Genomic DNA, 15,265 nt, shown 5'->3' on the forward strand with positions numbered 1-15,265 from the left:
TTATGGGAGTAGGAGGGCCTACCATACCAAGAATATAATAATTTAAACCTGTACAAATTCTGGCCCTAAAGGACAAGTAAGTAATTTACTTGACTGAGATCTTGAGTGAAACAAACTCTTAAGACTCTAACTGAAACAGATATTCACTTAAAGTTAGCATCACATTAGGAAAAAATGGCTTACTAATGAAACTGTCGACATCCTTTAGGCTAGTTTACTTACTGTAAAAATATAGTAACGCAGACTGCTACTATTCATAGAGGTACGTTCTCTTTTACAGAAAACAGTGATTTCTTAAAACAGGATGTTTGAGGTGGTAGAGGGCAGGAAGTAATAATATGCAGGGCAGATCAGGGAAAGGTCATCAACCTTTCACCATTTTCCAATTTAGTTCTAAGTATAGAACTAATATATCTACTTTTTAAAATAGATTTCTATAATATGCTATGTAAAGTCATATGGTTCAGCCAGTTTTCCAAATAATTTCATACATCATTCCATTTGTTTCTCATAGTAACCCACTAGATCAAGTATTATTTATTCCATTATTATTACATTTGACAGAAGAGAAACTAAGGGTCAGAGATGTTTGGGTGTCTAAAGCCACAGGACTTCTAGAATTGAAGTCATAAACAGAGCTTTTTGTTAATGTGCCCCGATGCTTCAGGCCTCATTTGGAATTCTTGAAATACCCTCCTCCCTAGGTGGTACACCAAGCTCCATCTATGGCTTAAGCTCCTGCTGGGGTACTTCTCTTTGCTTTTCCTATCTTCTTCTTTCAGTGCACACAGTTTGGAATACTGTTTGGTGTTTCTGCTGGGGGCGACTTGGATATTGAAGATGAAAAGGGAAGAGGTGTTCTGAAGTTATTAAGAGAGAAAAGACTCATTTTGAGCTGTGGCCACAGACACACACAGAGAGAGAGAGAGAGAGAGAGAGAGAGAGAAGGAGCACTTCCTTAATAGAATCTTATTACTTATGTAAAAAAGAAAAGTTCTATAGGGTTAAATAAAACTGTAGCCAATGTTTTAAAAACGATACCGGGTAAGTCAAGAAGCAAGATGGTTACATTGAGCGGGTGGGGGGGGTGGGCACTGGGCACACTGGTGATGCCACCCAGCCCTCCCCTGCCCTCTCTATAAAAAAAAAAAAAAAGATGGTTACACTGAGCACTTAGGGTTAAAGTACTGCTGTGGCACAGTAAAGATTTGGCTCTATTTCCATTAAGAGGAGTCAGGAGGATAAATTCCTACATATTAGATAGCAGGTTTACCTTCTAATTTTATTTAATGTTTTGAGTAGTTAATTTTCACTTTCCAAAAACATGGGAGGAAGAATCTCCTACTATCAATGTAAAATCTTCCTTAGAATTGCTAGAATGCTTATACCATTCAAGCTCACAAGGCATGTCAAGAAATAAGAAGAAATACACAAGTTACTAGAAAATAATCTTAAATTGTGCAGCTTCAAGAATACATTAAAAAGGATTCCTTTATCTTTTGTTATAAAACAATTTTCACTGGGAAGGGGTCCCCTTTTTTTTTTTTATCTCTCTTTAGGGGACATGATGCACATGGTTGGGCTGAAGAAATGTTCTTTCATTTTATTAAAAAATAAATAAAATGACTCAATGTGCAAAAAGGGTTTAGAAAGTGCCAGAAGAGGATTTTAGTCTGATTTTGAATGAACAGGATCCATTTAGTGAGAAGGTGGACTTCACAGCCAGTTTCTGGTTCAAATCATGGTGCCACTACTTATTACCTGGGTGTGTTTGGAAAAGTATACTTTCTCTGTTCGCTTAGCTACAAAATATAGATAATAATCATAAAAAGACAAAACAGTTGTGCAAAACAAAAGAGAAAATGGATGTGAAAGCATCTATTACAATATGTGTCTCAGCGGAACAAACGCACACACATGTACAAAGTAGTAAGTTTTGGGGTACTTTCTATTAGCCTAATATTATATGAGGGGCTGAGAAAGTAACAGTGAAGAGAACAATGTTCTTTGAAAACTTGTGTAATATGATAAATGTTTGTGCAAGTCATTACTGTTAAAAAAATCTAGTAATAACAGCTGGGTTAGTACAAAAATCAAGTTAATAAAAATACAAAAAATATATATATATATAAAAATGGCTAGGGATTTTCAAACCTACTCAACAAACTTTCCATTTCCCCAAGTTATATTTTGAAGATAACCATAGTAATCACAGACCCGGTGTTTGGTGATATCACTTTAAATAAACATCATTCAAAAATGTTTCCATATGAAGTATTTGTATATGCTCTACAATATTTCATGCTATATTTGAATTACTTGCATATATACCATACCATGGATAATAATAGTCTAAAACTACACATAAGGGTTGAAGAGAGGAGTGAATGAATTACAAAGCACATAAAAAATGCCTGGCCTAGCAAGCACTCATTAAATGTTAAACAATACTATAACAATTAAAATCACAACAATAAATAATAAACTTGCATTATTTAGGATAGCAATGAATCTCAGAATTGAAAGGTGTGAAGTAATCAGAAATCCACAAGATGGCTCTCAAGGCTTGGTTGTTAAATGCAAAAGAGATACTTGGTAGTTCCAAAGAAATGAAACAAGTTTATGAATACCACTTTGACTTTTGGAACACTCTCATAACTTCCTGATTAATAAGGGAGAGGAATAGGAAGCGTATAATAAATGGTATACATTAGAAAAATTTATAAAGTGAGGAAAAATGAAGAAAATGAATAAATTCTGTAGTTTCAAATTGAAAGAGAATCTGACATTCAAAACTGGAATTAATTTACCACATTCAAAATTTTAAATATCAATATAAAATGGTAGCATTTAGTGAAGTGCTGAGAATTAAATGCATTTCACTAAGATAATAAGTGTGAAAGTACATAGCATAATGTCTGGCAGCTTAAGTATTTGGTAAACATCAGTTAAATTTTTTTTTTTTTTTTTTTTAACATGGGCAGGCACCGGGAAACCATCAGTTAAATTTTATATTACACATACAAAATATCCTGAAGTTGCCATAATTTTAGGCCCATACAGTTTTTACTTGAAGATTTATTTTCAATAGCTTTAAATCAGGGGTAAGCAAACTTTTTCCACTAAGGATCAGACAGTATTTTAGATTTCAAGGATCATACAATACCAGATGCAATTACATTCAATTCTTTCTATGTGCCAAAGTGGCCATGGACAATAAAGAAATGGGTCTAGCTGAGTTTCAATGCAACTTTATTTACAAAAACAGGTGGGCACTGCCTTTGGCTCTTTAGCCTTACCGTTGCCCATCTTTGGCTGAAATCATTATTAGATATAATTAAATAAAATCTTCTGTAAATCTTAAGACATCAATATCCAAATTACCTGGAGCAGTGATTTTCAAACTGCAATGTGTACAAAATCACAAAATTACTGTATGACTTAGTAAATCTGTGTTAGGGCCTGAGGTTTTACATTCCTAGTAAGTTCTCAAATAATTCCAAGATAACCATCTTGAGTACACTTTGAGTAGCAAGGTGCTACATTTTTTGGACTCAGGATTCCTTTATACGCTTAAAAAAAAAAAACTTTAGTTTATACAGATTATAATATGGTGCTGTTTACCTTACCTGAGAAATAAAAAAAGTTGATTATTTAAAAGAATAAACCTATGTTAATAAAACATATTTTTATGAAATTTATTTCATCCATTAACTGTATTTTAAAGAGCAGAAATAAATAGCACCATTATAATTAAAGAAATGATAATTAAACACATTATGCATAGGACTTTCTAAAAGATCATTAAATCCAGAAAAAAGTCAAGATTACATGATAAATCTGTAAAATTACCTTCTTTGAATTAGGCCATGGATCATTCATATATAAAATATCTCATATATGTGGCATATTATGTGCTTTATTACTTATATCTTGTTTGTATGTTTCTCCTACCTGTTTTTCTGCAAGTCCATAATCAGGTCCTTGGGTTGGCAAGAAGTAGGAAATCTGGCCATTATATTTTGCTCTTTCTATTAGAGACTTAGCTGTTTTTACAGTGGCATTTCGAGCATGTACAAACACCATCACCTAAAATAAAGGAAAGCTGTTCAGTTAATATTCAAATTCATTAAATGACAGTTTAATACTGGTCTGGAAATCACCCTATATAAAAAGATGATTATTATTCAAGACAAAACTTCCAGTTTATGGACTTTCCAGAATTTCATTATTTTAGAACAAAGTATATGTAACAAAAAAGCAAGTAAAATAAATTTCAATAACATGGCTTTATTTATTATTACACTGTTATTAGATTGAAATTAATTAATCCTAAAAATCTGAAGTTTAATTTGCACATTTCTCTTTTGAAGACATGGCCCATTAGTACAAACATTTAGACAGAGTATAAACAAAATACAGGTGTCCTACTTCTTCTTAGAAGATTATCACATGCAGTGAAATTTCCAGGACTATAAAAATGTTTAGAGAACTCTGAACAAAAACACTCTTCCCTGAACTATAACAGCACATCTAAGAACAGCCATTTATAATAAAGAGTTTCGGGACTGCTGGAGATGAAATGCTTTTGGAGTAGTAGCTGGAATTTTTTTTGTATGTGGTAGATTTCCCTGTGCTATTATTATTCACAAGTTGACTGTAAAAATTTGAATTTGGGGAAGTCTTTTGCCTGAATCTTTGTCAAGGATAAGTGAAAAAAAATGTACTTCAGGGCCAGTCACCAGACAAGAGTGCAAATGTAATTGAAGAAAATAAAATAACGGGGTGGTTAGCCTGAAGGTGCTGCCTGTCTATGCCTGTTTCTCACCTTGTGAGATTTCTTTTACTTCCACATCCTCCCATAATCACCTCAAACCTCAGCTTTCTCAAAGAGTTATTACTGTGATAAAAATAATTTTATCCTATGAAGAACTGATTTTTTTCCAATCTTATATGGAATGAGTAAACGCATCTATAGACAACTTTGCCATTTTTATCAATCCGCAAAATACAATCTTAAAACAAACAACGTGGTTGATATGGATGACTTAAGAGATAAATTCTGCTAACTTCAGCTTCCAATCAAATTGATACCTCTAAAGCTTTCAGATCTTAGGTCTCAGCAATATGGAGGTCCTAATTTCAGCCTATCTTCTCAATACCTTCCATACTCTTCTGTTAATTATGCCCCCCCCCTTTTTTTTTACCTGGAAATTAGGACTTTGGTGTTGTTTCCAGGCTACACATTTAGGATGATGTGCAAATAACTGTTTCTAGTAAGGGAACTGAAAGGCTCAGGTTCAGCTGATCTACGTAAAAGAGAGGATCATTTTGATGATGTAGAAAAGTGAAAAGGGGAAGAAAGCCTGGGATTTCACCAAAAAGGAAATACGGTGACAGAGTTACATAGAGTACATATTATATATTTAACACTTAGTAATCTTATGCCTAGATACTTCTCAAAGAAAATGTTCCAGTATGGGAAGCTGATTAAAATTCATAATAGAGTAAAATCTCAGTTAACAGAGACTAGAAGTTCAAGTAACTGACATTTCTTTACTGTATATTCAAAGTAAAGGATAGCAGATGATTTGGAGAAAACCAGAAGTTCCTCAAGGAAAAACATGCAAAGCATTTAGAGAAAACAAAACAAAAAAAAGCACTGCAAGTCACCTGGATAAATTTAACGTAAGTTAGCCACAGTCATCAAGGGCATAAAGCTTGAGATTTCACACTGTGGGAGCTCTAATTTATTTGCTGATACTAACATGTTTTGAAAAGAACAAATATTTATTAAGGAATACACTAATATAATTTATTACAGAAAGTTTCACAGGAATTTGGAAAGCTTCTATTTTCCTCATTTGCAACAAAAAAAAGACAACATATCTTTTGATTTTAACAGGTTCATTAGCTTTCATGGAAAAACGATTTTACCCCAGGACTTTAAGGGACGGTCATTTAGGTCCATCATGATTTTTTCATAATTACAGATACAAGCTATCTAACACTAAGTTAGATCTAACTCCAAACCATAATGTCCTGTTGAAGCTTCAGCAGTTCTGAATCTGTCAAACTTTACCATATTGTCTTCTGAAAAAAGAAGAGGCATTTCTACTATGAGCTTCTTTTTAATGGGCAAGATAGAATTTTTCTCTTATATAAAAATAAATTTTTTCACACAAAACACCTAATAACCTCAACATTTAAATTAAAGAAAATATGAATTTCAATGAATTACTTATTATTCACTAATTAATTTGTATTAAACATTTAAATATGTTTCTGAGCATACAGTCACTATTAATCCCTGAGAAAAACTGCTATGAAAAGAAGAACAAGGTCCCTACCTTCATGGAGATAAGAATCTAGTTGATGGATTAAATAAGCACAAACTATTTTTTTAATTTGATAAATATTTACTGAACACCTATGTGCAAAATATTATATAAAAAGGAGAGATGTAAAAATAGTCAAGACATAATCCCTTTCATGAATGACATGAACACTTAAAAGGATGGAAATACAACTGGAGACAATTTAGGCAATGAACCAAGGGAGGGATAAGGTGTGGATAAAGGAGGGAACTCTGAACATGGAACTAGTGAGTCTCACACATTCATCCATCCCAAGATATTTACAGAATATCCATTATATGAAAGACACTGTATTATGCACTAGAATATAATGATAAACATCTGCCCAGGCTTCAGAGTGGAATACAGCTGCTACAGTTAGACAAAATCATAATGTTAATCAGCCTTATCTGGCTCTAGAATCAGGGAGTAGGCCGCATGGAGGAGGCTATGGCAGTATTCATAATATTTAGCCTTGGTATTTTTAGTGGTTTGGCAAGAAGAAGTACTTTCTCTTGCAAGGTTTCTTACACTAAGGCCCAGAATCACTTCATCAGAATCACTCGTGGTACTTGTTAAAATACAGATTATGAGTACTCCTCTAAAAACAAAGTAAAAATAGCTTGGGGTGGGATCTAGGAAATGAATTATTAACAACTTCTGAGATGGCCACGGTCCTACCACATGAAATTAGCTAATAATTACCACCAATTTCATTTTCCTTTCCTAAATTATGGTCAGGTTAAAAGGAAAAATAAACTACAAAGAGATGTTAAAAGCTTTTTTCTAATAACCTAACCTTATTTACCTGAATATATAAAATATCAGGAAATTTTAATTTGTATAGCCATTATAGTCTCAAGAACATTTCCCATCTGGATTAGGGTTTTATAAGCAGCCAACTTTATATTCTCTATAGTTCAAATGCCATACTTTGCAAATCCCGTTTAAATAACAGACAGAAGAACATAAGGGAAAATAAAATATGACCCTAAATCTTCATTAATTATTTCAGTCTGATGTGTCAATTAATCATTTTGGAAATCATTTTCTACAGCAGCCAAGAGAAATATTAGTTACAACTTAAAGTAGCAATTTCTTTTTATTAAAGGCTCCATCATGTCTAGTTCAGTAACACAAACTTTCTTATTAAGAGTTTTCTGTCTGGAGGCCCCAATAAGAAATCATTACAAGGTTTTGGGTCTCTATAAACATATTTGCTTTTATGGTTTGTTAATTTGGTTAACTAATTTAAACAGATATGCATTAAAATGGTAGCTATCAGAAAGGACAGCACTGTTTCATTTGGCAGATGTAACTCCAAATTAATCTTAGGAATACTGTTGCCAACTCAACAGCAGTTAAATGTCTATGTTTCATTAAAACAATATTAAAATAGTAGATTCAAGTCAATGATGTTGGTAAATCTGAGCAGTTCTATAAAACTACTTATATTTGTGCTTAAGCTGTGAATTATTTTGACTTGACATGATCTGGGTGTGTTTGACCTGTGAAAGAAAGCATTCTTTATTTGAGATGCTGACTAAACTTTATGAAAGAGTAAAAGTGCAGATAATAATAAAAAAAACTGAAATACTTAGTAACTGATATTTTTCCAGAGTATTTTCAAAGGAAAGAAGGACAGATAATCTGAAAAATACTAGAAACTGTTTTAAAATATTATTAAATAGCAGTATGATTTAGAACAAACTATTTAATCTCTTTGGTTATTTCCCCCACAACATGATTAGGATGAGGTTTGAGAGAGAAAATGTTAGTGAAATCACTGCATTTCATAAAGCAATGGCTCACAACTTTTAGAATCAATCAAAATCACCCAGAAGGCTTGTCAAAAACATAATTTGCTGTTTTCCTCCACCTCTTTCTGATTCAGTAGGTCTCGACAAGCCAAGATTTTGCATTTCCAACAAGCTCCATGAAGAAATTGATACTCCTTGTCCAGGAACCTTTGTAATAAAATAATGCAGAGACTCAAAGTATCAGCATCATTACTAGAGTAATAAACACAAATAAAATAAATTTATCTTAAAAGACTAAATGATTACATCAGTAAATGACTGTTATAAATTGATAGCTCTTCACTTATTCCTTATTTATGCATGTGTGTGTATATGTAATACCACATAAAATAATTTAAAACACTTATCCTTTGACAACTGTTGTAAAGAAGTTGTGCTAGATGAGACGGGAATAAAAAAAAAATAATTGGTATATTTGGGCCTATACTTCTTGCTTTTCTAGTACCTCTCCCTATCACAGAAGTTTCCAAATATTATTGGAATAGCCTTATTTAATTATCTGACCTCTTTAGTGTTGAGCAAGGAGGCCCGAGCATACAGCTTATACTCAGTGTTTTTTTTTTTTTCTGTTTTCAGTAAATGTTCACTCAAACTCACTGAGGCCAAACACCAACCTACGATAGCTAACAAAGGTAATTACTGCTGTTCAAAAAATTTGCATTTTGTCTTCTATCTATATAAAATAACAACAGTCCTAACTCATAGAGATATTGTGAGATTTTGACAATATAATATAAATAAAGTACTGGGAACAGGAGCTGGCACATAGTAAATGATCAAGAAATACTAGCAGTTGTTTATTACAGTACAATTCTGTTTCCTTGAAACATTAATTTTGACAATGTAATAGATTTCCTTGGTTCAAAAAGAAGAAATTGAAAAAACATACCATACTGCCCCTACCAGATAACCACATTTCTTATGTATTCTTTGAGTTTATACATATATAGAAGCAAATCCATATTCCTAATTTTAATATCCTTCATACCACATAGTAGCATAACAAACAAAAAAACATATTATTTTGAAGATCATTACACACGAGAACATAATTTCTTCATTCATTTTTGACAACTGCACAGTATTTCACTGTATGGAAAACCATACTTCATATAAATACTTATTCAACCTTTAACAAAATAACATATGTCTGATGGATGGACATTTATGTTACTTCAAATCTTTTGTTATTAAAAGTAATGTAGTAATAAATAAACATATACATCATACCACAGGCTTGTGAATTTATTTGTAGGATAAAGCCATAGAAGTTAAATGTCTTAAATGTACATGATATTCATTGAACTACATTCCTATTCTGAACATTCTGTCTATTTTATTGTTGGATTTTAATTTACATTTATTAGATGTATGATATTTTATTCAGTACAGATGAAGTTAATTTTTCTATACCTGTCAGCATTTTTTCTGTGGCCTCTGGGCAATTTATAGACCAAGAAATTTAAACAGCCGTAAACATATGAAAAGATGTATTTGATGCCATTCAAGGTTGAAAATTTGTGTTTTTAAAAAGAAACAACTCATAAAAGGAGCTATTCTGAGAGAGCCTTAAAAAAAAGAACAGAATCAAAATTCTGGACTTGAATTCAAAAATAGTTTCCAAATTAAAACTACTTACATTCACAATGAATCAAACTAATCAAATTCATTAACCAAAACACTGCACTACTGATGGACAAGCACAAAGAAAGCATTTTTATTTTTCTGTAACAGCAGAAAACTTGACACTACTACATTTATATTACATCAATAAAAATACTAAAAAGAATGATAATTTTTAAACTCCTCTATTTTATTAATCATGGGTGTAACAATTAGCATGTAACAACTTGCTTTTATTATCAGATATTCTTGGCCACAACTAAATTACTTAAGCTTTTTTTCTCACCTAAAGATCTAGACAAACATTTATCAGATATACCAGGAAAATATAAATTAGCTCAAATGGAGTTAATTTAACCTGTCCAAGCAATTTGGGAAAACTGATAATTCAGACTAGTCATCATGCATTAAAATACACAAATAAGCCAAGGAAAGTAATCTGGAGTAGAATGAAGTGACTCTGCAGCTCCAGAATGTGTACTTAGATCTACAGTCTGCAGTTCAGAGTCAGCAGTGGACTTTCACGCTGAAATGTGTACTTCTCAAGAAATCTAAGCTTTTAAGTGATAAACAGATTCTGTTAGCATTGACTTATATTTAGGGCACTACCTTGAATGTGAAACATATTCTGCATCGACTGTTCTAAAGGAAATGTTTTAATATTTATCAGTTTCTGTGTGTGGGTTGTGGGGAGCTTTAACTGCCATTTTTGGTTAAAAGAAATTCACAATATTTTACATTTCAAACCTAAAAGATTCATGTTACCAATATGCATAATTTAAAAAACTACCAGGGCATAGTGTACATTATGTATCACAATAGGAAAAAATATATATTGTCATATTTTTTGGTTAAGCCCTCCGTATAACACATTACTTACAATCAATTCATCAAAAGACTGAAAAGCATGAAATAGCTATTTACCAGCAGTCTTCACAAAAGTAGAACAAAAATAGTTTTCTTCCAGTATTATTTTAAAATGGGATATATTTTGAGTGCATCTTCCCTTTTATAGTGAAAATGATACTTTCTTAAGAATGCAGGTCTTTTCAAGGTAATCAGCACTCATAGTACAATTATTATAACTTATGTCATCCAATTTTTTTTTAACAAATTCTTAATTCAGGCCCTGTTTTACATGTGAACTATGTACATTTATGCATTCAATTAATTGTTTAAAATAGCATTGAGATCTGAACTCATTCTTGCAATTCCTTCATATTACTGATAAAATTAAATTATTAATAAAAATCACTAACAATACGGCCATATGCTATAGATAATTTTATGTCAAAATTATAATGTTGAGCACAGAAAATATCATTTCACTTCGTTTCGTAATATTAAAAAGAAAAGATATATAATCAGGAATGCAAATTCTATTTCCTCATAATTACTTTAACAAACAAATTTAAAAGATACTCAAGCTAATTTTTTAGAAAAATTTCTTGGCAATCTAGACCAATCCAAAAAATTCTCACCAAATGCCAGAATATCTATATAACATAAAGACTTCTTCAAAAAGAATTCTTCAAATGCTTGAAAACTGCAATCAAATCTACGCTATGACTTCTCTTTCCGGAGCTAAATAGCACCAGTTCTCAACCAGTTTTTTTTTTTTTTAATTAATTTTTACATTAAAAAAAATACAAGAAACGCAAACATTCTTAACATATGATTATTCCGTTCTACAGATATAATCAGTAATTCCCAATATCATCACATAGTTGCATGTTCATCACCATGACCACTTCTCAGAACATTTGCATCAATTCAGAAAAAGAAATAAAAAGACAACAGAAAAATAAAACAAAAACAGAAAAAAAAGAAAACAAATTATACATACCATACCCCTTATCCCTCCCTTTCATTGATCACTAGCATTTCAAACTAAGTTTATTTTAACATTTGTTCCTCCTATTATTTATATTTATTCCATATGTTTTACTCGTCTGTTGACAAGGTAGATAAAAGGAGCATCAGACACAAGGTTTTCACAATCACACAGTCACACTGTTACAGCTGTATCATTATACAATCATCATCAAGAAACATGGCTACTGGAACACAGCTCTACATTTGCAGGCAGTTCCCTCCCGCCTATCCATTATATCTTGGATAACAAGGCGATATCTACTTAATGCATAAGAATAACCTCCAGGATAACCTCTTGACTCTGTTTGGAATCTCTCAGCCATTGATACTTGGTTTCATTTCACTCTTCCCCCTTTTGGTCAAGAAGGTTATCTCAATCCCTTGATGCTGGGTCTCAGCTCATTCTAGGGTTTTCCTCCATCCCTTGATGCTGAGTCTCAGCTCATTGTAAGATTTCTGTCCCATGTTGCCAGGAAGGTCCATACCCCTGGGAGTCATGGCCCACGTAGATGGGGGAGGGTGGTGAGTTTGCTTGTTGTGTTGGCTGGAGAGAGAGGCCACATCTGACCAACAAAAGAGGTTCTCTTGGGGGTGACTCTTAGGTCTAACTTTAAGTAGGCTTGACCTATCCTTTGTGGGGTTGTTTCATATGAACAAACTCCAAGACTGGGGGTTCAGCTTATAGCTTTGGTTGTCCACACTGCTTGTGAGAATATCAAGAGTTCAACTTGGGGAGTTGAATTTCCCCCGTTCTCACCATTCCCTGAAGGGGACTTTGCAAATACTTTTCCACTCACTGATTAAATCACTCTGGGATTCATCAGGGCATCACTGGACAAACCAACAAAATTTCACATCCTACCCGCGGTTCCATGTACTTATGTTGTTCAACCAACTATCTACATAAGTTATATTAGGAAATGCACTAATCAAAATATAAATTTTGTACCAAATAAACATTTTTTGCTTTAGTCTCACACAGAAGTTAAAATTTTAAAATATTAATTACCATCCATTTTGCGCACTCTGCAGTAATGACATTCCTTCGTTCTTCCTCATGCTAAAACATTTTTTTAAATTTGTACATTTAGTCACTATCATTATACACTCTAGGCATTCCTAGATTATACCATCTCAATTTCTATCGTCTATCTTTCTTTGTGATTTCATTTATGACCCAAGCCCTCCTCCCTCTATCATTCTCACATGCAGCTTCATTCAGTGTTTTAACATAATTGTATTAGTTAGGTAGTGTTGTGCTGTCCATTTCTGAGTTTTTATATTCAGTCCTGTTGCACAATCTGTATCCCTTCAGCTTCAATTACCCAATATCTTACTTATTTCTATCTCCTGATGGTCTCTGTTACCAACAAAATATTCCAAGCATATTCACTAATGTCAGTTCATATCAGTGAGATCATACAGTATTTGTCCTTTTGTTTTTGGCTAATCTCACTCAGCATAATGTCCTCAAGGTCCATCCATGTTGTTACATACTTCATAACTTTATTCTGTCTTACAGCTGCATAATATTCCATCATATGCATATGCCACAGTTTGTTTATCCACTCATTTGTTGATGGACATTTTGGCTGTTTCCATCTCTTGGTAATTGTAAATAATGCTGCTATATACATTGGTGTGCAAATGTCCGTTTGTGTCCTTGCCCTCATGTGCTTTGAAGAGAGACAGCATATAGATGGGTCCTGTTTTTTAATCCATTCTGCCAGTCTATGTCTTTTGATTGGGGAGTTCAATCCATTAACATTTAGTGTTACTACTGCATGGGTAGTACTTGCTTCTACCATTTTGCCTTTTGGATTTTATATGTCATATCTAATTTTCTTTCCTTTTACCTTCACTCATAGTCTTTCTTTCTACACTCTTCTCCACACCTCTCTCTTCTGTCTTTTCGTATCTGTCAATGGTGCTCCCTTTAGTATTTCTTGCAAAGCTGGTCTCTTGATCACAAATTCTCTCAGGGATTTTTTGTCTGAAAATGCTTTAATTTCTCCCTCATTTTTGAAGGACAATTTTGCGGATATAGAATTCTTGGTTGGCAGTTTTTCTCTTTTAATAATTTAAATATATCATCCCAGTGTCTTCTTGCCTCCACATAGTCTTATTGGGCTTTCCTTGTATGTGATGGATTGCTTTTTTCTTCCTGCTTTCAAGATTTTCTGTTTCTCTTTGACTTCTGACATTCTGATTAGTAAATGTCTTGGAGTACATCTGTTTGGATCTATTCTGTTTGGGGTACGCTGTACTTCTTGGATCTGTAATTTTAAGTCTTTTATAAGAGTTGGGAACTTTTCAGTGATAATTTCCTCCATTAGTTTTTCTCCTTTTCCCTTCTCTTTTCCTTTTGGGACACCCACAACATGTATATTCATGTGCTTCATATTGTAATTCAATTCCCTGAGTTCCTGCTCATATTTTTCCCTATATTTTCTTTTTCTTGTCAGATTTCAGATGTTCCCTTCTCCAGTTTACTAATCCTATGTTCTGCCTCTTGAAATCTACCCTTGTAGGTTTCCATTGTTTTTTCATTTCTTCTACTGTGCCTTTCATTCCCATAAGTTCTGTGATTTGTTTTTCTAGGCTTTTGATTTCTTCTTTTTGTTCATTCCTTGCCTTCTTTATAACCTCCCTCAATTCATTGATTTGGTTTTTGATGAGGTTTTCCATGTCTGTTCGTATATTCTGAATTAATTGTTTCAGCTCCTGTATTTCATTTGAATTGTTGGTTTGTTCCTTTGGGCCATATCTTCAATTTTCCTAGTGTGATGTTATTTTTTGCTGGCATCTAGGCATTTAATTACCTTAATTAGTTTATTCTGGAGATTGCTTTCACTTCTTTTACCTAGGGTTTTCTTGCTGGATGAATTTGTTGTCTCTCTGTTCTTTGACATTCAGTTCAGCTTTTTCTGGACCTCTAGCTTAGGTTTTGTTTAACAAAGGAGAATTTTTCATTCTTGTTTTCCTGTTTCTTGCCCTGCTTGTATGGTGCCTTTTCCCCAACCCTTAGGAGGGTCTACGTAGGTATTATGGACTCCAGCCGGATTTTCCCAGACCAATCTGACCTCCTATCAGGAAGAAAGAGTCACCTGTGTCGGTTTTCCCTGAGGGTGAGACCCAGCAGGTTGAAAGACTTTCCTGTGAAGTCTCTGGGCTCTGTTTTTCTTATCCTGCCCAGTGTGTGGTGCTTGTCTGCCTGCAGGTCCCACCAGCATAAAATGATGTGGTACCTTTAACTTTGGCAGACTCTCCCTGCTGGGGGTGTGGTAGAGACAGAGGAGAGGTTGTAGGCTGGTTTTAAAGGCTTCAAATTACCAAGCCCTGGTGTCTGAATTCCTTGAGGGAGGGATTCCACCTGAGTTGGGCTTCACCCCTCCCCTGGGGAAGGCACAGGCTCCAGAAAAGCCCTCAAACATGCTTGTTTCTGCCTATGCCTGGGGCAGTTGCAGCCTGAGAAGCCCTGCCGCTGTATCCAAAGGCAGCCAAACCTCCACAGAAACACAGACACAAAAACCTTTGTTTCCTTCTCTTTTTTTTTTCCTGTCAGCCCTGTCCCCTTGGTGCCAGGGCAAA

The 15,265-nt window shown here is 33.6% G+C and overlaps 1 protein-coding gene across 3 annotated transcripts in view; it reads right to left on the bottom strand.

Moving 5' to 3' along the window:
- Positions 1–15,265, bottom strand: part of ASCC3 (activating signal cointegrator 1 complex subunit 3) — a 439,851-nt gene that overhangs the window by 189,525 nt on the left and 235,061 nt on the right. For all 3 annotated transcript variants that reach the window (XM_077162486.1, XM_077162488.1, XM_077162487.1), the window contains one exon: positions 3,955–4,089. In XM_077162486.1, coding sequence (XP_077018601.1) covers positions 3,955–4,089 — 135 coding nt within the window. The remainder of the gene's footprint in view (positions 1–3,954; positions 4,090–15,265) is intronic.

This window comes from Tamandua tetradactyla, chromosome 5 (assembly GCF_023851605.1).
Source record: "Tamandua tetradactyla isolate mTamTet1 chromosome 5, mTamTet1.pri, whole genome shotgun sequence".
NCBI classification, from domain to species: domain Eukaryota; kingdom Metazoa; phylum Chordata; class Mammalia; order Pilosa; family Myrmecophagidae; genus Tamandua; species Tamandua tetradactyla.